Here is a 26,854-nt window from a genome sequence, read left to right as displayed (position 1 = left end):
CTGATAAAATCAAGCAATTTAATAAAAAAATTTCTTATTCTACGACTATGTAGGACAGTTTGTTACATTGCCCTGACCTTATAAATGCTGCTATTACTTCTCTTGCTGTTATTTCTATTGTTATCACTTTAATTGGTTAATAGCAATTAGATAACGGCAAAATTGGAAAGAATTCGACAAGCAATCTAAAAAAGCAAGCTGAAAAAATGCTTGAAAATTCTAATTGAAATTTAGAAAATACTATGTCACTAAAAAGAGTGACACATTTAAAGTTCTAGTCCCATATGTAGACAGAAGGTACATCGGTGGAAGAATATTTTGACCTTTTTTCTCGCAATAACAGATATTAGTAACAGATTAAGAAACTTCTCAGTCAGAGATTTTACTAAAACAATGTGCCAGAATGTCATCCAAGACTAGGGGCCAAGGCTATATTCGACGTGACTGTAAATCTGACAAGTGAAACTGCCATAAACAAGAAAAAGCTATGCAACTTGGAGTCAAACAGTTCGTGGTAACGAACTGTAGTAAGGAGCGACCCGGCTCAATAGAAACCAAAACTCTAAAAAATGGAAATTTGCTACCAATAGCTACATCAAAAGAATCGCATTTTAATGCTGATTTTAAATATATAAGTTTCATCAAGTTTAGTCTTACGCACCAAAAGTTACGAGCCTGAGAAAATTTGTGTTATTTTAGAAAATAGGGGGAAACATCCCCTAAAACTCATAGAATCTTAACGAAAATTACACCATCAGATTCAGCGTATCTGAGAACTCTACTGTAGAAGTTTCAAGCTCCTATCTACAAAAATGTGGAATTTTGTATTTTTTGCCAGAAGACTGATCACGGATGCGTTTTTATTTGTTTGTTTTTTTTCCCAGGGGTGATCGTATCGACCCAGTTGTCCTAGAATGTTGCGAGAGGGCTCATTCTAACGGAAATGAAAAGTTCTAGTGCCCTTTTTAAGTGACCAAAAAAATTGGAGGGGGCCTAGGCCCCCTCCCAAGCTAATTATTTTCCCAAAGTCAACGGATCAAAATTCTGAGATAGCCATTTTATTCAGCGTAGTTGAAAAACCTTATAACTATGTCTTTGGAGACGACTTACTCCTCCACAGTCCCCGTGGGAGGGGCTACAAGTTACAAACTTTGACCAGTGCTTACATATAGTAATGGTTATTGGGAAGTGTACAGGTGTTTTCAGGAGGATTTTTTGGTTGGGGGAGGGGTTAAGAAGAGGGGGATATACTGGGGGAACTTTCCATCGAGGAATTTGTCATGGGGGAAGAAAATTTCCATGAAGGGAGCGCAGGATTTACTAGCATTATTTAAAAAAAAAAACAATGAAAAAATAAATATGAAAAAGTTTTTTTCAGCTGGAAGTAAGGAGCAGCATTAAAACTTAAAATGAACAGAAATTATTACCCATATGAGAGGCTCACCTCCTCCTAATACCTCGCTCTTTACGCTAAAGTATTTTTAGTAATGTCAACTATTTATTCTACGGCTTTTGTGATTCAGGGGTCATTATTAATGAATTGGGACAAAATTTAAGATTTAGTGTAAAGAGAGAGGTACTGACGAGGGGGCGAACCCTCTCATATGTGTAATAAAAACATGAGAATAAAAAATTCTTTACGTAAGCTAGTTTATAAGTTACGTATGTCTTTTACTAATAAAAAGATTCGTAAAAAATTAAAAGTTCTAGTTGCTTTTTTTATTAACCAAAAAATTGGAGGGCAACTAGGCTTCCTCCCCCGCTCTTTTTTTCTTAAAATCATTCGATCAAAATTATGAGAAAGCCATTTAGCAAAAAAAAATAAAAAAATATGCAAATTTCGTTTTAATTATTTCTCTGCGGAGAGCCAAAATCAAAATATGCATTGATTCAAAAACGTTCAAAAATTAAATAAAAAAAACAATTTTTTTCAACTGAAAGTAAGGAGCGACATTAAAACTTAAAACGAACAGAAATTATTTCGTATATGAAAGGGGCTGCTTCCTCATCAACGCCCCGCTCTTTACGCTAAAGTTTTTTACTGTTTTAAAAAGAAGAGTTGAGAGAAGAGTCAAACTTTAGCGTAAAGAGCGGGGCGTTGATGAGGAAGCAGCCCCTTTCATATACGAAGTAATTTCTGTTCGTTTTAAGTTTTAATGTCGCTCCTTACTTTCAGTTGAAAAAACTTGTTTTTTTTTATTTCATTTCATTGAAAGGGCATCTGCTTTAATAAATAGAAACTCTAGGATTTTACGTTTTTGGATGTAGAAGCATTTGTAAGTAGATGTATTGCCTAATATATGAATAAACTTTTTTTCCACTCTGGGATTGGACATTTTTGGGTATAGAAGCATTTGTAAGTAGATGTATTGCCTAATCTTTTTTTCCACTCTGGGATTTGACATTTTTGGATGTAGAAGCATTTTTAAGTAGATGTATCGCCTAATATATGAATAAACTTTTTTTCCACTCTGGGATTTGACATTTTTGGATGTAGAAGCATTTATAAGTAGATGTATTGCCTAATATATGATTAAACTTTTTTTACACTCTGGGATTTGACATTTTTGGATGTAGAAGCATTCATAAGTAGATGTATTGCCTAATATATGAGTAAACTTTTTTTACACTCTGGGATTTGACATTTTTGGATGTAGAAGTATTTATAAGTAGATGTATTGCCTAATATATGAGTAAACTTTTTTCACACTCTGGGATTTGACATTTTTGGATGTAGAAGCATTTGTAATTAGATGTATTGCCTAATATATGAATAAACTTTTTTTTCCACTTTGGGATTTGACATTTTTGGATGTAGAAGCATTTTTAAGTAGATGTATTGCCTAATATATGAGTAAACTTTTTTTCCACTCTGGGATTTGACATTTTTGGATGTAGAAGCATTTGTAAGTAGATGTATTGCCTAATATATAAATAAACTTTTTCTTCCACTCTGGGATTTGACATTTTGGATGTAGAAGCATTTGTAAGTAGATGTATTGCCTAATATATAAATAAACTTTTTTTTCAATTGTCCACTCGCTTTGAAGAACTATTCATAATGCCCTGGCAATGTGCTATTTTTCTTTATAATTTATCATTTTGTCAAATTCCATTCCGTACTTTTTCAATCACCCAGGCAATATAAATAGCGCAGAATTATTCCTGTTGGCCGTAAAATATATTCCGTTGATTGCCTAAATTCAAAAGGGAAAAATTCAAAATTTCTGAGAACCATGCATTCCCTCAAGAAAACCCCCTTTTCTATAGAATCAAGCATATCTGTGTTCTGGGTATCTGCACATTGAAGAAACAGCTAAATTGTAGAAACCGAAAATTTGTACAAGTAATCTTGTGGCCATAATGAAAGGGGTGGACTACAGAAATCTCGAAGCTTACCAGAAATACATGGTTCAAGAAACTTCTGAAAAAAGGCAGTGTTTTAAGTATTTTACGTTGAGAAATTAAACCAGATAGGCTCTTTGAACGTCGATATCCTTAGGCCATAGTTCTCTCACATGTAAAAATAAGCTTATTTGCTGGACATTTCAAAGCGTATTATCAACTACTATGAGGAGAAGATTTTGATTTCTTTGGCAAGAAAACTAAGATTTGAAGAATCGAGCGTCTAAAGAACATACTTTCTGTTACTAGGAAAATGTGTGATCAACGTGGTATAGTTAATGTTTTGAAAATTTTTAACTCACGTGAAATGATGCTTAAAGTGTCTAAAGGGGCTCAATTGTACCCTAAATTCATTACAAGCAATTACGACCCCATGAAGGTACTTATAGATATAACCAAGGGTATGTTAAGCAAACAATAGGGATTTGTAACCTTATCACCCACTTCGGTAAAACCAAAGATATAATCTGAAGTACATATACGGGATTTATAACCCACCTCGGCCCACTATTGTATTTAAATTATAAGTTCTTTTATAGACTTCCATTCCTGCTGGAATAAAAGCGCAGATTTGTAGGACATGGTCGTACAAAACGGCGCTTCCTTTTTCCTTTTCTTTTCTTATTACATGAGGTCTATGATGTATTTAAGCTCTAATAAAAACAAACAAATAGGGCAATTATTAATTGGTTTTATTAACCGGTATAAATTGGCTAAAAACGTGATAATTGCCAGCACTAGTTCCTATGAACTTATTGATGGTGCCATACGATTTGTTGTACAAATATTTCATTCCTTTGGTTGTTCCAACGTCTGGGATTTTTCGTTGAAAATATATTTTTGGCTAAAGTAAAGATAAGTTCATTTTCTGTAAAGTTGGTTGGACTAAGTCAAGGAAGGAACTAGCTCAGTGTGGTTATAAAAAATCTCTCAAAAATATATACACATCCTAAGCCTTAGGTTTGCTTCAAAGAAATGAAAAGTAGAGAGATTTCCAAATTATATCCAATTTGCAAAAATGGAAAACTCACATCTCAGGGCCTTCTAATCACTAAAAAGGTGCACTGCTACTGGATTGTGGTGTTACGCTCAGAGATTACGTAATCTAGCCATGTAGTTGAGTACCCCATTGTTATAGATTGCTAATAATAAGTCTTAGTTTAATTCAATTTCGCCTTTCATAATAAATAGAGAGAATTCTAAAAAAAATTCTTGTATAATATAACTATATTGAGTAGTCTTGTTTGTCCTTATATTATTTAGAATGGTGCTTATATTCCTCCGTCGGTGAATTCTAAACAGGTTATGTTATAGGTCATGTATCAGTACGTCATTTTTTTTCATTCTGAGCAATCAGCAAGTCAATAAAACCTAACTTCCAAGTCAGTGAAAATTCAATCTTGCCAATATTATCTATTTCAGGTAATGCTTGATCGACGGCTAGGACAAGACGACTCGAGAGGTCTTGGCCAGGGCGTCACTGACAATATCAAATTCACACCTTTAAGATTTCGATTACTTTTGGAAAAAAGGAAAAAAGACTGTCACTCGTCTTCCACAGAGGGCATGGATAGCTACCCATCAATTGCCTCCCATTTAATGGCACATTCCCTCTTCTATCCACTCATAAAGATGTTTCACGAAGACGTTTTGACGAGGACAATTGCTGAACATGCCATTAGACGGATGAAAATGGAATTGACACCTTCGCAGAGTGACCTAGCCTGTGATATACACGTTGTTCATCTCCGAACATGTAAGTGAATACTCTTTTCTCTGCTTTTCTTCGTCGAAAGTGTATTTCATTTATGAAAACATTATTAGGGCAGCTTTGAGTGGTCATTGGTGCCAATTCACAAAAGTTAAGGGGGAGCAAGTGTATCTTTTAAAATCTGAAAGGGGAAAAGTAAATCTGTTTTATAAAATTTAGGGGGGGTAAATTTTTTATTTTTTCAATGCGTCAATGAAAATACCAGAGAAAAAAAGCTTTTTTCAGGGTAAATATCCCAAGCAAGATATTTTGTTTCGAAATTAGGGGTATGTACGCCGGCAGAAGTTACCCCTGCCCTTTTCAAGTGACGTCACTGAATATGGTTCAGCACACCAACTGCTTTTTGAGTTTTTTTCTATCTTTTTGTGTGTTTGTATTCAAGTTTTTTTTCGCCTAACTTTCACGTTTTGTTTAATTGTAAAAACGAAGTCTGTCACTCTTAGACACCTTCCCATAGTTTGACTCCTGGCTCTGGAATCTAATCCATTTTAGAGTTCAAATATTATTATCAGTGAATGTACTTTGACGTTTCACGCCTTCATCAGTATCTTGGCTTGCGCCGGAGGGCCACTGGGGAACATATCTTTGAAGTTTTAGGTGACCTAGAAAACTACCACCATAATTTTAATCGGAAAATTTAGTTAAAATTAGGACTTAATCGAGCCCCCCCCCCACCATAAGAATGAAGTCCGCGTACGTGCCTGTTTTAATTCATGCAGTAATACATTGTTGTTTTTCTTTCACTTCTATGACTGTCAACTACAGATAAAAACGTTCCTAGATGCAACATATGTTACATCTCTATATGTTGTAAGAGACCAAAAGAGAATAAAAGCAAAACAAACACTAAACACAGAAGATTAATTGAAATAGAAGACAAAAAAAATAGAAACTAGAATGTTCATGATTATTGAATATCTAATTTCTGATATTTAATTCAATTAAATTAAATTTTTTATTTTAATTAAAAGAAAATTAAATATCAAATAGCAGTGGAATATCACACTTGTTTTTATATATCTGAAGCTATTACTTATAGGTCCAATTTACCATTTATTTGTCAATTTGCATTATTTTCTAGCTACTACCCAAAGAAACTCTGAAGAAAAGGAAATAATAGAACCTTCTGAGCACGTAGCACTCACGATTCATAGACTTGGTTTTGACTGTTGCTTTAAACCTTATGGAGCTAAATGTGGAACGACGGGAGGAAAAGTGAGTGATTTGAAGGTTTTTAGCATGCGTACTTAGCCCTTGAATATCCGGATAACTTGTTTTAACGGCCAGGGGCTTCGTTAACCATAATATTGAGTGGGAAGGGCAAAATTTAACTGACTTCTTTTATTTCATCACCAGTTCCACATAATATCTCTTTCTTTCGTATCATATGTTGGTAAATATGGTCACCACTTTGTAAAATGTAATGTTTTTCGAAGCTACTGGGCCCAGTGGAGAAAGCCCTGCTTAATATGGTAACTAAGAACTTGCCTAAAGCCTACCTCTTCTTATAGGCTCACTGCTGTTATATCCCCCTCTCTCAGGGAAAATATCTTAAACCAATCTGGCACCCTGAGCTCTGATCACCTTCCCCCAACTTAGTAATAATCAATCACTCGTAATAGAAAAATAAAGTTTAATTGCCAGATTGTGGACACAGGCAAAAACTCAGCTTAAATTGACTAAAAAAGCAGGCATAGGAAACCAAGGTGAACTTGCCTCTTTCGCGGACCAATGGGATTCGAACCAATCAGGGAAAAGGTCGGATTTAGTTTTTTAACCTACCTTAGATAGAATTTTTCATTCCTTAGCCATTATCATCGCAACACTTTGCTTTTTGAATTTAAAAGTAGTGCATCTAGTGGTCAAACGTATCATTAATCTATATTATCTACCTGTACGAATTTGTTTTCAGTAATTAAGTTGAAATTCTATTTTAATTCTGCAAATTTCACTTGCAGTTTACCTCCAAGTGCTATTTTTTAGCAGGATTGTGATTTATGGAAAATAAATTTTTAAACAATAGGTTCGAAGTCTCGTAACATCTTTCTTTTCTATTGGCTTGGGTATTGAGACAAAATTACCAATTGTTTTCACAAGCCAAAAGTGGAAAGTAGGTCACAAAGCTTTTTGTCCAAGTCCGGCATCTGTTGTCGTGGAGACTGGAAAACGTTTGTTCTCGGCAAATAGTGTAACATAAATCCATCGTGTTTGTCATGTAATATTAGATCTTTCCATAATATTTCTTTAATTGTTGGTTTGCGAGCCATGTATAAGAAAACTCTTGCCTTGTGGCTTATTTAGATAAAGCGTTGCGTCCGCTCTTTTTTTTCGAGTAACCAGTCGAGCTGTGAGCATCTCCCAGTTTTCTCTATGTAGGCGTGCATACTCAACAGGCATTTTAATCGCAATGTCGCAAGTTTTGCCAGAACTTTACCCCCCCCCCCCTCAAGTGCTATATTTAGAAAGGTTTGTGATATTTTAAAAACAAACTTATGAACATTAGGTTCGGGGATTTTGATTGGGGGTGTTGAAACAAAATTACTGAGTTTTGCATAAGGTAAATGTGAAAGTAGGTCACAAGCTAAAATAAAACTTTTGTTCAAAATATAGCATTATTTTGTACTCCCTCCTGTTATAAAACTCCCTCCTGTTTGCCATGTAAGGACTGCTGATCGGAGAAACTTATTTCTAATATTTTATACATCTAGAATATTTTCTTAAATTATGGGTTCGCGGGCAATGCATAAGAAAACCTCCTGACTCAGATTTGTCCAGCTGTCTACGTTTTTTTTTCTCTGTCTTTTTCTGAGCATCTCTTAGCTCTCTTTGTGGAAGAGTGTATACTCCACGAACAGTGATTCCTAATGTAGAATTGTCCCCTTTTTTATAACGTGTTGATGAACTAGACTTCACTAATTGGGAAAGGAACCGAAAAAGAAGCCTGGAAGTCTTGTATCAAATTAGTTTTGTGTTTCATCTTTGAATGCTCCTTGTTCGTGACGATGTCCAGTGCTGGTCAAAAACTATTATTAGGAATTCTTAGGTATGATCTTCCGGACTCTGTGGAGGCGATGCTTGAAGGTTATCATTGACTGAGTTTCTGACACTTCGAGATAATTGATTGCTGTAATTTATAGTTCGAAATGCCAATACTTTCTCTTAAAAAAGTCTTCAAACATTAAAGAAATTTCCAATCAGTTTTTTTCAAGTCATTTGAGCAGTGAAGAAAAAATGTGTATCTTCATTTTTAATTTCGGCTAAGAGACTCGAATTTAAATTATTTTTCTTTAAAAATTAGTTCAATGCTTCAGACAAAAAGTTCTCCCCATATACTTTTTGTAAGTGTTGTTTTTCTAACACAATTGGATAGTGTCAAAAAATATGGTTCTTGGTTGTTGATTTCTGCTGAGAAATTCGCATTTACTTTAGTTCTCTTAAAAAATTACCTCAGTACTTATGACGGAAACTCCGGTACAATGGTCCCCCGTATCGAGCTAACGAAAAGCAAAGATGTTGATTGATGCCGTTTTCTAAGTAAGGTTTTTCTAAGGAAATGGGGTAGTGACAAAAACCGTTTCTTGTTAACATTCCTCTCTTGGCAAAGGAATCCGTATTTTTTTTTAGATATCCTAGGAAATAGTGCTTTGAAATACTTTTGGCAAAAACTATTGACAGAATTGTTCCTTTTGCAAAGGTAAGAAAAACAAAAATATTTGTACGTTTTTCCATTTTTTGTCTTTTTTTTGACGGCCTCAGGACTGCTTCAAATACGGTGATTGGTCATTCAGCATCATTGAAAATTCGTATGTCTAAGATCTATCCTACATATCTGTGTATACCATTGGAATTATCTATCCCTCTGCTCTATGTCGCACCAGAGCTTCCACAAGGAGTTTTATTTAAATCGCCAGTGGAAAAATAGATCTTCTCTTTTATGCATATATATATATATATATATATATATATATATATATATATATATATATATATATATATATATATATATATTGTACTATTTATGGTTTTACTTGGTTTGAATCAATATCAAACAGTTCGTGGTAACGAATTGTAGTAAGGAGCAACCCGGCTCAATAGTAACCAAAACTCTAAAAAATGGAATTTTGATACCAATAGCTACATAAAAAAAACATCAAATTTTAATGCTGATTGTAAATATATAACTTTCATCAAGATTAGTCTGACCTATCAAAAGCTACGAGCCTGAGAAAATTTGCCTCATTTTAGAAAATAGGGGGAAACACCCCCTAAAAATCATACAATCTTAACAAAAATCACTCCATCAGATTCAGCGTATCAGAGAACCTTATTGTAGAAGTTTCAAGCTCCAATCTACAAAAATGTGGAATTTCGCATTTTTTGCCAGAAGACGAATCACGGATGCGTGTTTATTTGTTTTTTTGTTGTTTTTTTCCCAGGGGTGATCTTATCGACCCAGTGGTCCTATAATGTCGCGAGAAGGCTCATTCTAACGGAAATTAAAAGTTCTAGTGCCCTTTTTAAGTGACCAAAAAAATTAGAGGGCACCTAGGCCCCCTCCCACGCTCATTTTTTCCCCAAAGTCACCGGATCAAAATTCTGAGATAGCCATTTTATTCACCATAATCAAAAAACCTAATAACTATGTCTTTGAGGACGACTTACTATCCCGCAGTCTCCCTGGGAGGGGTTGCAAGTTAGAAACTTTGACCTGTGTTTACATATAGTAATGGTTACTGGGAAGTGTACGGACGTTTCCAGGGGGATTTTTTTTGGTTTGGGAGAGAGAGTTGAGGTGGGGGGGGGGGTGTTACGCGGGAAGATCTTTCCATGGAAAAACTTTTCATGGGGGAAGAGACTTTTAATGAAGGGGGCGCAGGATTTTTTTTTGCATTATTTAAAAAAAAACAAGGAAAAAAATAAATATGAGAAGTTTTTTCTACTGAAAGTGAGGAGCAGCATTAAAACTTTAAATGAGGAGAAATTGTTGCGCATATGAGGGGTTTACCTCCTCGTAATGCCTCGCTCTTTACGCGAAAGTATTTTTAGTAATTTCAACTATTTATTCTACGGCCTTTGTGATATAAGGGTCATTCTTAAGGAATTGGGACAGAATTTAAGCTTTAGTGTAAAGAGCGAGGTATCGACGAGGGGTGAACTCCCTCATATACGCAATAAAAGTATACGAATATAGAAGTTCGTTACGTAAGTTAATTCGTAAATTACGTATATTTTTTACTAATGAAAATGTTCGTAAAACAATTGAAAGTTCTAGTTGCCATTTTAAGTAATCAAAAAATTAGAGGGCAGCTAGGCTTCCTTCCTCTCTCCTTTTTTCTCAAATTCTGCCGATTAAAACTACGAGAAAGCCATTTAGCCAAAAGGAAAATTAATATGCAAATTTCGTTTTAATTATTTATTTGCGGAGAGCCAAGATCAAAACATGCATGAATTAAAAAACGTCCAGAAATTAAATAAAAAAAAACAAGGTTTTTTAAATGAAAGTAAGGAGCGACACTAAAACTTAAAATGAACAGAAATTACTCCGTAAATGAAAGGGGCTTTTCCTCCTCAACGCCCCGCTGTTTACGCTGAAGATTTTTCCTTTTTTAAAAAGTAGAGTTAAGAGAAAGAGTCGAACTTTAGCGTACAGAGAGAGTTTGAGTAGCTGTATTGGCCTCAGGTGGCTTGGTATTGCAGTGAGTTGTTAGTAGTAGTAATAATATTTCTTTTTTTTGGTTATTCAGTATTATGCACAAAGATCGATTAGCTCGGATTACTTGTTTTGCTAAATTAGGTAAAATTGCTCAAATCGGTAATTCAGGCCTCAGCTATTTATGATTTCATTGATAAACAGTATTTTAGCACATTTATTGGTCAGCTGGGTCCACTTCAATAAAACTCTGTCTGGTTGATTTGACAATAGTTGAAAATACAGTCAAAATAGATGAGATTGAAAATAGACATATCCATTTCCAATTTGCTGATATTTCCGAGTAGGAGCATTCATTTCAAACCACAAGAAGTAGGCATTTACACTGCTGCACACAAATGCTTCGTGAAAAGTGTTCAAGAAAGGGATTAATATCTAGTTTTGATTTTAATCAAAAACAAAGGGATTCTTCTTGATTCTTTTGGGGGATTGAAAAGTCGATAAAGTGCAGTTCTAGAATGAAGTTTGTTCCAAATATAGGGTAAATTTAAAAGATCTATCCTTAAGTCTCAAAGCAGCAATGCAACCTCATCCCCTCTTTAGGTTCTTGCTAATGTGGATACGGATTCTGAGGATATAGGTCATTGTAATGAGTCGTTTCGTTGTTGTGTCTTTTGTCTTAAGCATAAGAGTAAGATTACCGCCACCTTTAACCCTCTAAAGGCTAAACTGTCCCGGTCAATGAAAGAAAACGAGTTTTATGTACTATTTTTTATCGAACAAATTTTTTATTCGAGTTTTATGTGTTTGAGGTCACCATGGCCTAAGGACATATGGATACGAGTTTTAACCTGTTTTGGGAAAAATACCATTTTTGGGCCTCCTTTTTGGACAAAATTATAGTTGTTGTTTTTTGTTTGTTTTTTTTTGTGCATGAATTTGTTCTAGATTCATCAACTTACGGATATGGGCTTCAAGTCGTCCGGGAAAAAACGTTTTTGGTCGATACTTTTTCTCTAGCTTATGTTGTGCAATAAGGCATCCTTGAACCGGAGACTCGCGAATGCAAAGGTTCAAGAATTCCGAAAAAATAACCTATCCAATTTTATTTTAGAAGGGGTACCCGTGCTTCTAACCAAATATGCGTAGAAAATAAGGGTTCCCTTCTACCAAGGGCTTATGTATGTAAGTTTAATATCAATTTGAGACAAACAGCTTTTCTGTTGATTGATATATCTTACCAGTCTATAGCCCTCCCTCCCCTCCTTCAAAAAAGTCGTAAGGCCTCCTTGGCCCAGCGAACGATCCTTGGAGGTTTCAAGCCGATTGGAAAGCCAAGACCCAAGATGTCCTTTCTACTAAAACCTCTCTTTGAACAAAGGCGGATGGGCATAATTAGAGGCTTTTTCCCTTGGAAATTTGTGGACCGCGCTATCCCCGAAGATGAATAAATTGGTTCTTTGGACTATTTTGAGTTACGTAGAATCTCAACGTTCTGATATGATGCTACGGTTGTTAGAGGGAAGCTCAGAAGGAAATTGGACTCGGGAGGCATAGTTACCCCCGAATCACAGATAACCCTTAAAGAGCACTTGGTTTCTTCCAAGTTTCTACGACTACTCATTCCAGACTATGACCAGGGGGAAAAATAATACATGAAAAATCCACCCCTTTTTACCAACTCTATGCTATCGATTTTGAAATGATAAATGAGGCTATTTCATTTCATTGTGGAATAAATATTACGTTAACTATCTAAAAAGACGTGGATGGGGTTTTCTATGTTATCGTATCTTGCTTAGATACTTGAACCTTTTAAAGGTCGATGTAACCAATTCGGTGAAATAAAATGTAAATTAGATTCGAAAAGAAGATTCACTTGTCTTAATTTCAATGTACCATTAAAGTGACAAGAACAATTCACTTTAACACTCCCCTCTCGAGAACAAATCAATCACTTACTTTGAACCTAAATGAACCTGAGCCTACTTGGTTAGATTGGCTTCTGAGAGACTTATGTCTAATTTTTGGTTTCGGCCATTTACTCTGGAAGTATGCGTATTGGGACAGTTTATGGCATTTATTAGCTTATCATTTCGATCCAGATATTTACTCTTTACGTTTACTGCTCTTGAAAAGTAGTTAATAACATGCTTGTTTTGATTTTTTATATTTCACTTTATTACCCATAAATCCTACCCGAATGGTCCTTTTTCAAGACTCAATTTGCCGCATTACTTGCTTTATTGTCAAAACAAAAGGCTTTATTATTTTCAATTTGTGTTTTAATGTGGATCGTTTTCATTTTATTACTACGTTCTTTGGTATCCTCTCTGCTTTCTTTCGAAATATGTTTTTTAGCTTATTCTAAAAAGAAGTTTTTCAAAGGGAAGGAAGAACCACATTTAGCCAAAGGCGATAAGAAACAACGTCAAATAATAATTCAAACTTAAAACTAACGGAAATCACTGCCAATGGATAAGTGAGACCAAAACAAACATAGATTACAATGGATAATCAAGTCAGCCTTAAAACGAACAGAATTTACTACAAACAAGAGTAGGTCTAACGCACAAAACCTTTCTAAAAGCAAGAGCATCATTTATGCTGTGGTGAAAACAATTATTGCTTCGAGCAGTATGCTTGTATTTTTCATAATAAATAGCAATATCGGTCTTTTCTCATATAGCTCTATTTTGCTTTCAATTTGACAAATTGATTTAATTCCACTCATAATGGAAATTTCTGTGGGTATTAAAGATCTGAAATGGAAGTATTATTTCCCTCTAATATCCAGAACTGTTACTTATAAAGTGGCAACTTGGCGTCGAAGGAGGAGATTTAAGGCGTAAAATGGGAGGGGTGACAGGCAACTCCTTAATGACACTTCATTTTTTTGTCAGTTGCTGCCATTCGATTTGTGAAAAGAAGGGCATAAGAAGACGAAAAAAATAATTACGATCTTAGTAAGTTGAAGCTGCGCATTCATTTTCGTGGTCAAAATTGGGTCCAAAAATTGTATCAAAGACCCGAGATGTCGACCTAAGTTGAAGGAAGTAAAAAAGTACTTAAAAAGTGAAAGAATGTGGCGAATTTGCAGCGAGAGAGTGGGAGGGGATTTGCAGAAAAGGAGACCCAGAGTTTGATATACAAAAAAGAGATTATTAACAATGTCATGTAAATTGAATTTTATTGAACGAAATTTATTTTTTATTTTTTTACAGTGGTAAAAAATTTTCCCATCCTTTGTTGAAAGCATATCAAACAGGTGGTAACGAACTGTAGTAAGGAGCGACCCGCCTCAAAAGTAACCGAAAATGTCAATAGTTACATCTAAAGAATCGCATTTTAATGCTGATTTTAACTATATAACTTTCATCAAGATTAATCTTACCCATCACAAGCTACGAGCCTGAGAATATTTGCCTCATTTTAGAAAATAGGGGAAAACACCCCCTAAAATTCACACGATCTTAACGAAAATTTCACCATGAGATTCAGCGTATCAGAAAACCTTATTGTAGAAGTTTCAAGCCCCTATCTACAAAAATGCGGAATTTCACATTTTTTGCCAGAAGACAAATCACGGATGCGTGTTTATTTGTTTTTTTGTTTGTTTTTTTTTCCAGGGGTGATCGTATCGACTCAGTGGTCCTAGAAAGTTGCGAGAGGGCTCATTCTAACGGAAATTAAAAGTTCTTGTTCCCTTTTTAAGTGACCCAAAAAATTGCAGGGCACCTAGGCCCCTCCCACGCTCATTTTTTCCCCAAAGTCACCAGATCAAAATTCTGAGATAGCCATATTCTTCACCATAGTCAAAAAACCTAATAACTATGTCCTTGGGGACGACTTACTCCACCGCAGTCCCCGTGGGAGGGGCTGTAAGTTACAAACCATGACCTGTGTTTACATATAGTAATGGTTACTGGGAAGTGTACAGACGTTTTCAGGGGGATTTTTTTGGTTTTGAGGGGAGAGTTGAGGGGGGGGTTACGTGGTAGGATCTTTCCATAATGTTAATTCTCATGCGGGAAGAGACTTTCAATGGAGGGGGCACAGGATTTTCTAGCATTATTTAAAAAAAAACAATGAAAAAATAAATGTGAAAAGTTTTTTCAACTGAAAGTGAGGAGCAGCATTAAAACTTAAAACGAACAGAAATTATTACGCATATGAGGGGTTTACCTCCTCGTAATACCTCGCTCTTTATGCTAAAGTATTTTTAGTAATTTCAACTATTTATTCTACGGCCTTTGTGATTCAGGGGTCATTCTTAAGGAATTGGGACAAAATTTAAGCTTTAGTGTCAAGAGCGAGGTATCGACGAGGGGTGAGTTAATTCGTAAGTTACGTATAGTTTTTAATTATGAAAACGTCCGCAAAAAAAATTAAAAGTTATAGTTGCCTTTTTAAGTAATCAAATAATTGGAGGGCAACTAGGCCTCCTCCCTCGGTCCTTTTTTCTCAAAATCTTCCGATTAAAACTACGAAAAAGCCATTTAGCCCAAAAAAATTAATATGAAAATTGCGTTTTAATTATTTATGTGCGGAGAGCCAAGATCAAAACATGCATTAATTCAAAAACGTCCAGAAATTAAACAAAAAAAAAACAAGTTTTTTTTAAATGAAAGTAAGGAGCGACATTAAAACTTAAAACGAACAGAAATCACTCCGTATATGAAAGGGGCTTTTCTTCCTCAACGCCCCGCTCTTTACGCTATAGTTTTTTAATGTTTCAAAATGTAGAGTTAAGAGAAAGAGTCAAACTTTAGCGTAAAAAGCGGGGCGTTGAGGAGAAAAAGCCCCTTTCATATATGGAGTAATTTCTGTTCGTTTTAAGTTTTAATGTCGCTCCTTACTTTCATTTAAAAAAACTTTCTTTTTTTTTTTTGATACTTGAAGGTTTGAAGGCTTATAGTATATTTAGAAGACTTACACAATAAGCCTTAAGTGTAAATAGAAGTTCAAGAGAGAAATCAAGTCCTCTATCAGAGATTAAATAAAAAAAAAATGTTTTTAACTGAAAGTAAGGAGCGACATTAAAACTTAGAACGAACAAAGGTTACTCCGTGTATGAAAGGAACTGTTCCTTTCTCAACGTCCCGCTCTTTATGCTAAGGTTTGACTCTTTCTCTCAATTCTACTTTATTAAACAGTGAAAAAACTTTAGCGTAATGGGCGGGACGTTGAGAAGGGAACAGCCCCTTTCATACACGGGGTGATTTCTGTTCGTTTTAAGTTTTAATGTCGCTCCTTACTTTCAGTTAAAAAAACTAGTTTATTTCTGAACGTTTTTGAATTAATGCATGTTTGATTTTGGCTCTTCGCACATAAATTATAAAAATAAAATTTGCATAATAATTCTTTTTTTGGCTAAATGGCTTTCTCTTACTTTCGATCAGATTTTGAGAAAAAAGGGATGGGGGAGTAGGCCTAGTTGCCCTCCAATTTTTCGGCTACTTAAAAAGGCAACTAGAACTTTTGATTTTTAAAGGACGTTTTTATTATTAAAAAATATACGTAACTTAAGAATTAACTTACGTAATGAACTTCTATATTCGTATATTTTTATTATTTGTATGAGGGGGTTTGTCCCCTCGTTAATACTTCGCTCTTTACATTAAAGCTTAAATTTCGTCCCAATTCTTTAAGAATGACCCTGAATCAGAAAGGCCGTAGAATAAATAGTTGAAATTGCTAAAAATACTTTAGCGTAAAGAGTGGGGTATTTAGGAGGAGAAGAACCCCTCATATGCGTAATAATCTCTGTTCGTTTTAAGTTTTAATGCTGCTCCTTACTTTCAGTTGAAAAAACTTTCATATATATTTATTCATAGTTTTTTTTTATAATAATGCTAGAAAATCCTGGGCCCCCGTCATTGAATTCCTCTTCCCCCCCATGAAATATTCCTCCAAGAAATGATCCTCCCACATATCCCCCTCCCCTTAACCCCCCCCCCCAACTAAAAAATCCCCCTGGAAACGTCTGTACACTTCCCAATAACCATTGCTGTGTGTAAACACTGGTCAAAGTTTGTAAATTGCAGCCCCTCCCCCGGGGACTGTGGGGGAATTATTCATCCCCGAAGACATAGTCATTATGTTTTTCGACTATGCTGAACAAAATGGCTATCTCAAAATTTTTATTCTGTGACTTTGGGACAATCACGCGTGATCGGTCTTCTGCCAAAAATTACAAAGTTCAACATTTTGGTAGATAGGAGCTTTTACTATAGGGTTCTCTGATACGCTGAATGCGATGGTGTAAATATGGTTAAGATTCTATGACTTTTATTTAAAATCAGCATAAAAATATAATTCTTTTAAAGTATCTTTTAGTATCGAAATTCCGTTTTTTAGAGTTTCCTTTACTATTGAGCCGGGTCGCTCCTTACTACAGTTCGTTGCCACGAACTGTTAGATAATGGGACTATTTCGTATGAGAAAAAATGGTTGAAGGATATTAGGTAACAATTGCGAAATGTGCAGTCAGGTAAACAGTTACTAGACATCTAACAAGAATGGTGTATTATGCCTAAGTAACCGGTTTGTCTTACTTTAAACACCATAAGAAATCTATGATTGTGGCAAATAAGGAAAGGCTCCAGGAGCTTACCATAACACATGCTGGTTGTGGTCTATCGTAAATTAACACGTTTATGTTTCTAACATGTTTTCAGGGAAGCACTAGTCAAACGGATCTACCCGCCTTTAGTAAATAAAATAGATTCAGTTTAGACATCCTATCTCTTTTCTGCAAGATATTAAATTTTGTATGTTACATACATGAAAATAAATGAGTTGTTAAACTTTTTGTTTTTCATAATTAGTTTTTCTTCCATATTAGTTAACTCTTTCCTAGGAGCAAAATTGGAAAGAAATTAAGTTGTTTCGCTAAGAATATTAAACCAGAAAGTTTTTATCTGCCTTGATTGAAATCGGATGTTTCCTGTACTAGATTACTTATTTGAGAGTTGCACAGGGGACGAAAACATGAATGATGGAAACTGGGAATAAATGTTGCCCAATTTTAAAACAGGCTATAGTAACGAGCTGTGAGTAAGGAACAACTCCTACCACAGTAAACGAAACTTTGGAAGAAGAAGTTTTGACAATAGTTTATGCATCAAAAGAATCGGCATATTTAGGTGATTCTAAATATCTATATGATTCAGTAAGTTTAAAGTTACTCACTGAAAATTATGTGTCTGGCGGAATTTGCCTGATGAAAATTACACCATCTTGATGAAAATTCTGACCTAACCTAATGAAAATTACACCATCAAATTCTGAAGAACGCTAAACTATATTGCAGAGCTTTCAACCCTTTTTTCTACAAAAATAAAAAATGTTGCATTTTTCGAAATCAGTGATCATGGAATCCTGCTGGTTTGTTATCGTGGTTTTTTGATGTTGTTAATTATTTTTCTCGGGAATGATAATAGAACCAACGGTGTTAGAATGTCAGGAAATAGCTTATTCAAACTTTTAATGGAAATTATGGTATTATTTTTTGTAGCAAAATAGATTCTGTCACCATAAAGTGGCATATTCTGCCATTTTGTCGCCAAAAAAAAGTTTCGCCCCAAAGAACAAAAACAATAGAGCATAAATTCTAGGATGGGCAACTGGTTTAAAATTATTAAAATGCTATGTGCTTAGCTCCCCAGTTTCAGAGGCAGTAGCTCTCCCTTGCATTTCCTAGGTCTTCTGTTATATTTTCCCATTCCTTGAAGACAGCTTGAAATTTACCGTTGTTGTTGCATTTCCTCAACTTGTAGCTTTTGAGCCAGTTGTAAAGCTTCGCTGTAAAGTTTCGCTAAGCATAATAGTGCTCCCGACAAACTCAGATGAAAATGTGAGATGAAGTAATGCAAATGCATTGCTCCCATCAGAAGATGTTTGGGTTTGGGTTATCTCTTCTAGAATTGTCAGTGGAACTGGAAAAGCCTCTAAAACCGTTAGAACGGCATCATGCCGTTCCATCTATCTCGTTTCAGACATTTTTTTTTAATCTGTTATTTTTTCTTTCCTTTTTTATTAGTTTTTCTTCCTTACTTTCGTTAATGCATGAGGTTGTTGAGCTGACTCTCAGAAGTATTGGACTTTGAGAAAATGCATTACGTTGTTGAGCTATTTAATGCATGACGTTGTTGAGCTGACTCTCAGAAGTATTGGATTTTGAGAAAGTATTCCCACATGATTTCTTATGCCAGCAACTAGACTCCGTTGCCGCGCAGGTTTTCTTTTCGGCGGTGAATAACTGATTTTTTGGAAAAACGGAGGTGCGCGGTCAATTTTTCTTCAGCGGTGTGCCGCTGGCTGACTCGGATTTTTCTATTAGGAAGGAGTTTCAAGTCTGTTCAAAACAACCCAAGTAAGGTATTAAAGTAACAAGTTTGTTAAAGCCCTTTAGAACTGCCAGGACACGTACTACATAATAGAGGACACGTAAATTCGAAGAAAACGCAAGACAAGCAACAACACTCAGAAATCTATAGGATCAAGACTTTTTTTCTGGCTTTTCAGTCTTCATCTATTCAATAAAGGGCAGCGTTCGGTTTCCTCCGTGTCTGTGCGTTCATGATGACTTTGCTGTACTCAATGAAACCCAATGATCGCAGCATTGTACCTTTCAACTCAGTGTGTGTCACACTAGTGAAGTAGGGTTTTTTCTTCGTTTGCAGCAGAAAACAGAAGAAGCTAAGGACTGGGGGCCTTAATTAGGACCAAATTTGTACAATGGAAGCTGCGATGCATGTAAAAGCAACTGAATACTGCTTTCTACTTCCATTCTAGCAGGCAGAGGCGTTGCAACGAAGTGGGAGCGCACCCCAAACTTTTTGAGATTTTAAAAATTTGCACCAAAAGTCCAAAATTATGGAATCCGAGAAAAAAAACAGAAAAGTTACAGCAGAATCTCAGAGAGTCCAAAATTTCAATCCTATTTCTGCACCGATTCCAAGATCTAGTAAAGAAAGTCCAAAATAGCGCAATTTATAAATTCTGCAAAGGAAGTCTCTCTAGTGATATGTCTAGTTATAAAATATAGTTAAATCCGAATCAAATTTAGTCTGTTATATTCCTTAGTACGTTCTTTTCTATTTCAATTTCGTAGAATGAATATTTTCCCTGAATACGTTGCTAAATTAGTTGATAAAAAATTAAAAAAGAAACCACTTAACATCCAAGGAAAAACATGTGTTTCAAAATTGAAAAAAAAAACTGACATGATTCGCCTAAATACTAAAGCTTTCTGGTGACTCCCAACTAAAAATTTAAAAAGAAACCACTTAACATCCAAGGAAAAACATTTGTTTCAAAATTGAAAAAAACTGACATGATTCGCCTAAATACTAAAGCTTTCTGGTGACTCTCAACTAAAAGATTAAAAAAGAAACCACTTAACATCTAAGGAAAAACATGTATTTCGAAATGAAAAAACTGACATGATTCGCCTAAATACTAAAGCTTTCTGGTGACTCCCAACTGTTTATTCAAAACAGAGGGGTGGGGACCTTGAATTTGGAGCATTTCAACTTAATATCACTTTGATACATTGACAAAAAAAAATTCTGCTTTAATTCATAACAAACTTTATCATTATTTTTTTCAATTTCAGTTCAGTGTCATGGACCTTTTCCCTGAATACTTTGATGACTCAGTCGAACAGACCTCACTCACTCTTTTACATTCTGGGAAGGAATTTCGAAAGAGTTTTACGATCTCCTTGAAGCCAATGGAGCTTTATACATTTCTATTAAAAAAGTGATTATCCAGTTTTCAAGCTGTAGGAATTGTATACTTTTTATTGTCAGTGCAGCTGTGTTTCTGGGAACTTCTGTGGAGCTGCTCTAAGGGGAAAGTATAATATTAAACGAGAAGGTAGGTTTGGTAGTAAATGTGTCTAGCTGATACGAGATACTCAAATAATATTATTTCCTTTTTCTTTATTAAAAAAAAAATCTATTCTAATGTTAAGGCTTCTTCTTGGATACACCGTGCAAGATTTATATTATAGATAATGGTTGCACTCTTTTGTTATGGTTCTTAAGTTACAAGCTATGGTACTTAAAGTTACTTATGGTACTTAAGATGCTTCGTGAACTTGGAGCATTTAGTTTAAGCTCTAGTTTAAAGACTAAGTTTGGAGTCTTTAAGAATTAATGCCATTTTCATAATTTAAATCCTTCCTGTAATTTAGGCACTGCAATAGCTGGCTTACAGTACTTTAAAGACATTTCTTCATTAATCCTAAATAACTTACCTATAAATTGTCTGAATTTTGAAATCTGAAAATGTTACCCCCGCCCCCTCCCTAAAATCACATGCTTACTATTCATCCTTTCTTCTTTTCATTGTTTACTTTTTCTTCTTTTTATTATAGTGGTTTTCTTCTCGTTAAGAGATATCTGCCGTTTTGTGCAAAGTAATTTCTACTTGTTCTTCGAGAGTGTAAAGAAATAATTTAAAATCATTTTTTTGTTCATGTCTATTCTGAAAAGGTAACATTATTGACATTTCAAAACAATACTTCCTTTGCAGTCCGTTCATTTTTTTGGAGAGGGGGGGGGGTAACTTTGTCAAACTTCAATTCAGCTCAGCATTGCAAGCCAGGTATTGCAGTGCCCAAGTTACAGGTAGGATTCAAATTATGAAAATAGCACTAATTTTAAAGAATCCAAACTTAGTGTCTAAACTAGAGCTTAAACTAACTGCTCAAAATTCATGAAGCAGCATAAGCACCTGAAGTAAATTTAAGCACCTTACCTTGTAACTTAGTAGCATAACAAGCCGAAATTGAAAAAGTTCTAAAAAAAAATGTTGGTATCGTCAACGTTCTCCATGCATTTATCATTTTTCTACAAGAAATGGGTAAAACCGAATTTGTTGGAAATTGGCTAAAATTAACTAAAAAATTGGCCAAAATTGTTGAGATGTTGGCTAAAATTAAAATGACAGCTGATGAGATTAATATGTATTTTAGTTGTTCTTAATACGTTCTGGTAAATTTTAGATTATTTCTTTATCTTTTGTTGTATAATTGTATGTTTTCACAGCACTACACCTAGTCACTTCGAAACGACAAGATAATTGCCATCGACATAGTTGTAAGATTCGTATGATTTTGTCTTTGTTCGTCCTAAAGCTGTTACGGTTTTGCTAGTTAAAGTAGTAAATTTTTGTCATTTAATTATAGAATTGGTTGTATGATTGTGATTTCAAAACTTTAAATTCAAATATAATTTTAAAAACAATGTTAGAATAATAATATCTAGGTATGTGGTTCAATAAATTTTTTAGGGCGATAAATAAAGAATTTTGTATGTGTTAAGGTCTAATTTTTCCAGTGAAGCATGATAGGCTGCCAAAAATTAGGCTTTTTATTTATCCATCTAGGGTCAAATAAAAGCAGGACATCCTTAAATGGGTGGGAAAGGATCACAAGAAAGGATTTTAAAAGAAATGGGAACTTTCTATGAAGCATTAAAGGGGTGTTTTGAACAGATGTTTGTAGAAGAGAAGCTTACGGCAGAATTTTCCTCGAGAGTTGAATAATATCCCAAGATTGAAAAAATTCAGAGATTTCAGATCTTCAGAGAAATATTCCTTACGATGCCATTTTTGGCTGCCAAAAAAAAATTGACTTTGAAAGCTTCTACGTCATGCATGAAATCCCATGATTATTGGTCTTCTGTGTATTTCACTCCTAGATGCTTGAGGACGGGCACTAGCATTGGATTTTTCTTTTGGGGGTGGGGGCAATAATAAAAAATATTTTGTATTTATAATAAGAAGTGCCAAGAAATCGGGAAAAGGTCAGGATTTCGTTGGGTCTGGTCCAAGAGAGCCCTCCCCCTCACTACCACATACAAGCATGGCTTATGAGCATAAATGGAGGGGGCATGCATTACAACTGAAGTTGCATAAAACGGTCCAAAAGAACAAGGTTGAGACATGGGCTGCCGCTTCTTGGGATTTTTCACCAGATCATGGGGTTTTAGTTTTTAGCTTTGGATCTTTGGAAAAGTATATATATATATATATATATATATATATATATATATATATATATATATATATATATATATATATATATATATATATTATATATATATATATATATATATATGTATATATATTTGCAAGTAAATCTTGGGATATAGTTATAATTCTCAGCAGCAACCCTGGTTTGGACTGAAGAAAGTAGTTTTGTGAAAAGGCATTCTAGTTTGTAACGGGTACTATAGTAAGCCTTTTAGTATGGTCACAAAATGGAGTTGGGAATCAAAAATTGTTTCTTTTAGCAAATATGGGATCGATGAATCTCTGCTAATTCCTCTTCTTTAAAGAATAAAAGCAAACCTCTTCACTAAAATCATGGATTTTATTTTCTTTGCATTTTGGCGTCCTACCATAATTGATTTATAGTGAAACGAAGCCTATAAGCAGAAATTTTTTCTGTGGGGAGCCGCGAAATTTGGGAATGGCGTTACAAAATGCTGAAATTATTTTAATTACATAGAAAATATAGGGGGGGGGAACTTGAGTAAAAGCTTAAGTAAAACTTGTTGTAAAATTATTAGATTCTTTTGGGGAGAGGATCCGGTCCGACAGCGCAACTGAAAAAATGAAAAATGGTGTTCCGTTGTGCAATAGGGATTGATAAAGTTCCTACCTTTTTTTTCTTAGTCTAATAATTTTAAGATGCATTCAGTTTATTTTTTATATTTATTACTTTAATAAATTTCTTTACTTCAGCAGAATTTGATATTTTTGTGTTAGTGTTTATTGAACAAATGTCAGAGGTATTTGGTGTGTGCTGTTTTTATTATTAATAATTATTAATGATATTTATTATTATTATTATTAGTAATACTATTAATATCATGGAGATTAATATGTATATTGTCTTCTAATGTTTTCAAGCTCCCTATGAATGTTTTATCTTTTGATTGTTTCAATATTTTGCCTATCGTCTTTGTCCAATGTACTTTGTCTTCAAACCTTCTAGCCATTAAGCACCATGTTAATTGCTGTAGTGATTTGTCTTCGTTGGTGAATTACAACTCCTTCATTTTTGGGTGGAAAAGTAAATAATTCCAAGAGCTTTAACATTACTGAAGTAGAACACTGATGTATTTTTTATTCACTGTAGCGTTGAAGTGGTCTACCTGGCTTCAGGTTCAGATGGCTATTGGTCCGGAAAAAGAGTAAGCCGTGGCCTTTTCTGCTCCTCTTTTATCTACTAATAAAGGAGTGAGTGGTGAGGTGTCTTGTAATTATATTATACATAAATTAATACAAGGCGAAGCCTGATATCCACAGCTTGTGTATAAGCTTCCTAGTGTGTAGGATCCGTGTGACCCTTATTGTACCAGCGTAATGGAAAGGTGAAAGTTTGATCGTTTTTTGTGCTGAATCAGGTATCCTGGATTATTATGATTTTTCCTTCGTTCGAAAATTGTCGTTTAAATTGTGAGTTATAAAATTAATTTTCCGTCTTGGTTTTTTCAACGATCACACAACTTAGACTGATAAAAAATTAAGTCACAATTACCGATTGGGTTACTTAAAGCTTTTTATCAATGGTTTTAAGCCCACTAATTTTTCTGAAACCGAAAAAATCCCTTATAAAAAGCTTAAAGAGTTGATTAAGAATTTGTGTCGTCTTTTTTTGTATCTTTTGACACAGAATAAAAAATGACTTGTCAATATATGTATGTATATACATGGTGATAATTTATCAAAGAAAACACACATCAATGGCAATACCCAGAGAATATAGTTCGTAAGGAAGTAAGCATCTTAAAACCATTAACGAAAATGCGATAGAAACAAACATAGAAAGAAAGGAAAGAGGAAGAAAAATTAGATGAAAGAAGCTTCAACTTACTTAGAAATCAAACTCCACAAAAAAAAACTCAACTAAACAAACTTTTTGCCATTCCAAAAAAAATAGGAACTAAAACGGCTGAGAATTAATATGTCGTGTTATGTATAATATATTAATATATATATAATATTTATATATATATATATAAAAATAAGTTGTCTGTGTGTGGATCTGTGGATGGATCAGGTGACGTCATGTTTGTCCGCATATGACGTCTGAATTATTTCACACTAATACAAAATAAGAAAAAAAAACTAAAAAAGGTAAAAACTACAAAAAAAACTAAAAAGAAAAAAAAACTAAAAAAGCTAAAAAACTAAAAAAAAAACTAAAAAAAGGTAAAAAACTAAAAACTAAAAAAAAACTAAAAAAACTAAAAATAGGCAAAAACTACAAAAAAAACTAAAAACTAATAAAAAAACTAAAAAATCTAAAAAACTAAAAAAACTAAAAAAAGGTAAAAAACTAAAAAAAAACTAAAAACTAAAAAAGAAAAAAACTAAAAAAAGGAAAAGACTGAAAAATAAAAGAGAAAAAGAAAACTAAAAAAATATGAATAAAAATACAAAAAAATAAAAAAGATAAAAACTACAAAAAAACTAAAAAGAAAAAACGAAAAAAAAACTAAAAAAGCTAAAAAAATAAAAGAAGCAAAAATCTAAAGAAGGTAAAAACTACAAAAAAAAAAGGAAACAAAATAAAAAAATCCAAAAAAGCTTAAAAACTAAAAAAAAAACTAAAAAAAGATAATAAACTAAAAAAAGGAAAAAACCATAAAATAAACTAAAAACTAATAAAAAAAAATAAAAAAAGCTAAAAAACTAAAAAAACTAAAAAAAACTAAAAAAGGTAAAACCAAAAAGAACAAAAAAAGAAAAAAAACTAAAAAAAGGAAAAAACTGAAAAATAAAGGAGAAAAAGAAAACTAAAAAAATATAAATAAAAATAAAAAAACTAAAAAGATAAAAACTTCAAAAAAAACTAAAAAGAAAAAAGAAAAAAACTAAAAAACCTAAAAAAAGGTAAAAACCAATAAAAAAAAACTAAAAACAAAAAAAGGGAAAAAATTAAAAATTTATTTCATCATAAGTTTTCAACTGACGAAATTACAGACCGGGACATCGGGACACAAATGACGACCGGGACACCGGCACATAGGGAATATGAATGACGACAGTCAAAGAGAAAGCGACCGGGACAAAATGAATGTTCGATTAGCAATCAACAAAGCACCGGGACACAAATGACGACCGGGACACAGGGAGTATAAATGACGACCAGGATATAAGTAAAAAAAACTAAAAAAAAGGTAAAAACTACAAAAAAACTAAAAAGAAAAAAAATAAAAACTAATAAAAAAAACTAAAAAATCTAAAAATCTAAATAAACTAAAAAAGAAAAAAAATAAAAAAGGAAAAAAATAAAGGAGAAAAACAAAACTAAAAAACGAATGTATATACAGACCGGGACACCGGGATACAAATGACGACCGGGACACAGGGAATATAAATGACGACCGGGACACAGGGACACAACTACAACGGGGACGCCGGGGGGCACAGGGGGATATAAATGACGACCGAGACACCGGGACACATGGAATATAAATGACGCCCGGGACACTCAAAGAGAAATCACAGACTGGGACACCGGGACACAAATGACGACCGGGACACAGGGACAAAACTACAAAGGGGATGCCGGGGGGCACAAGGGGATATATAAATGACGATGGCGACACAGGGAATGGTAGATTAGCAATCACCATCAACAAAGCTCAAGGGCAATCATTAGAATCATGAGGTATAGATCTGAATACGGATTGTTTTCCCATGGGCCATTATATGTTGCATTTTCAAGAGTCGGTAAACAATCTATTTATATGCACAGACAATGGGACAGCCAAGAATGTTGTATATTCGCAAGTTTTACGTAGTTAAAAACATATATATATATATATATATCTATATTCACAGGTGGGACATAGGGACACAACTACAATGGCGCGTAACTAATATGGCGCGTAACGACTTACGCGCGCGGGGGGGGGCTTGGGGGGCGCGAAGCGCCCCCACCAACTAGGTGTTGGGGTGGCGCGAAGCGCTACCCCAACAGCTAGTATTGTATATAA

At 34.2% G+C, this 26,854-nt stretch overlaps 1 protein-coding gene across 2 annotated transcripts in view; it reads left to right on the top strand.

Moving 5' to 3' along the window:
* LOC136038119 (alpha-mannosidase 2-like) overlaps positions 1-21,623 on the top strand; it is a 165,071-nt gene extending 143,448 nt beyond the window's left edge. Inside the window, exons 18-20 of one of the 2 annotated variants that reach the window (XM_065721140.1) lie at positions 4,828-5,161; positions 6,258-6,391; positions 20,449-21,623. In XM_065721140.1, the coding sequence (XP_065577212.1) occupies positions 4,828-5,161; positions 6,258-6,391; positions 20,449-20,598 (618 nt within the window). In that variant the 3' untranslated portion in view covers positions 20,599-21,623. The remainder of the gene's footprint in view (positions 1-4,827; positions 5,162-6,257; positions 6,392-20,448) is intronic. The other variant, XM_065721141.1, reaches the window with a different exon arrangement.
* Positions 21,624-26,854: the final 5,231 nt, after the last annotated feature.

The sequence above is a fragment of the Artemia franciscana genome, chromosome 17, assembly GCF_032884065.1.
Source record: "Artemia franciscana chromosome 17, ASM3288406v1, whole genome shotgun sequence".
Lineage (NCBI taxonomy): Eukaryota > Metazoa > Arthropoda > Branchiopoda > Anostraca > Artemiidae > Artemia > Artemia franciscana.
This window is presented reverse-complemented; position numbering and strand designations above follow the sequence as displayed.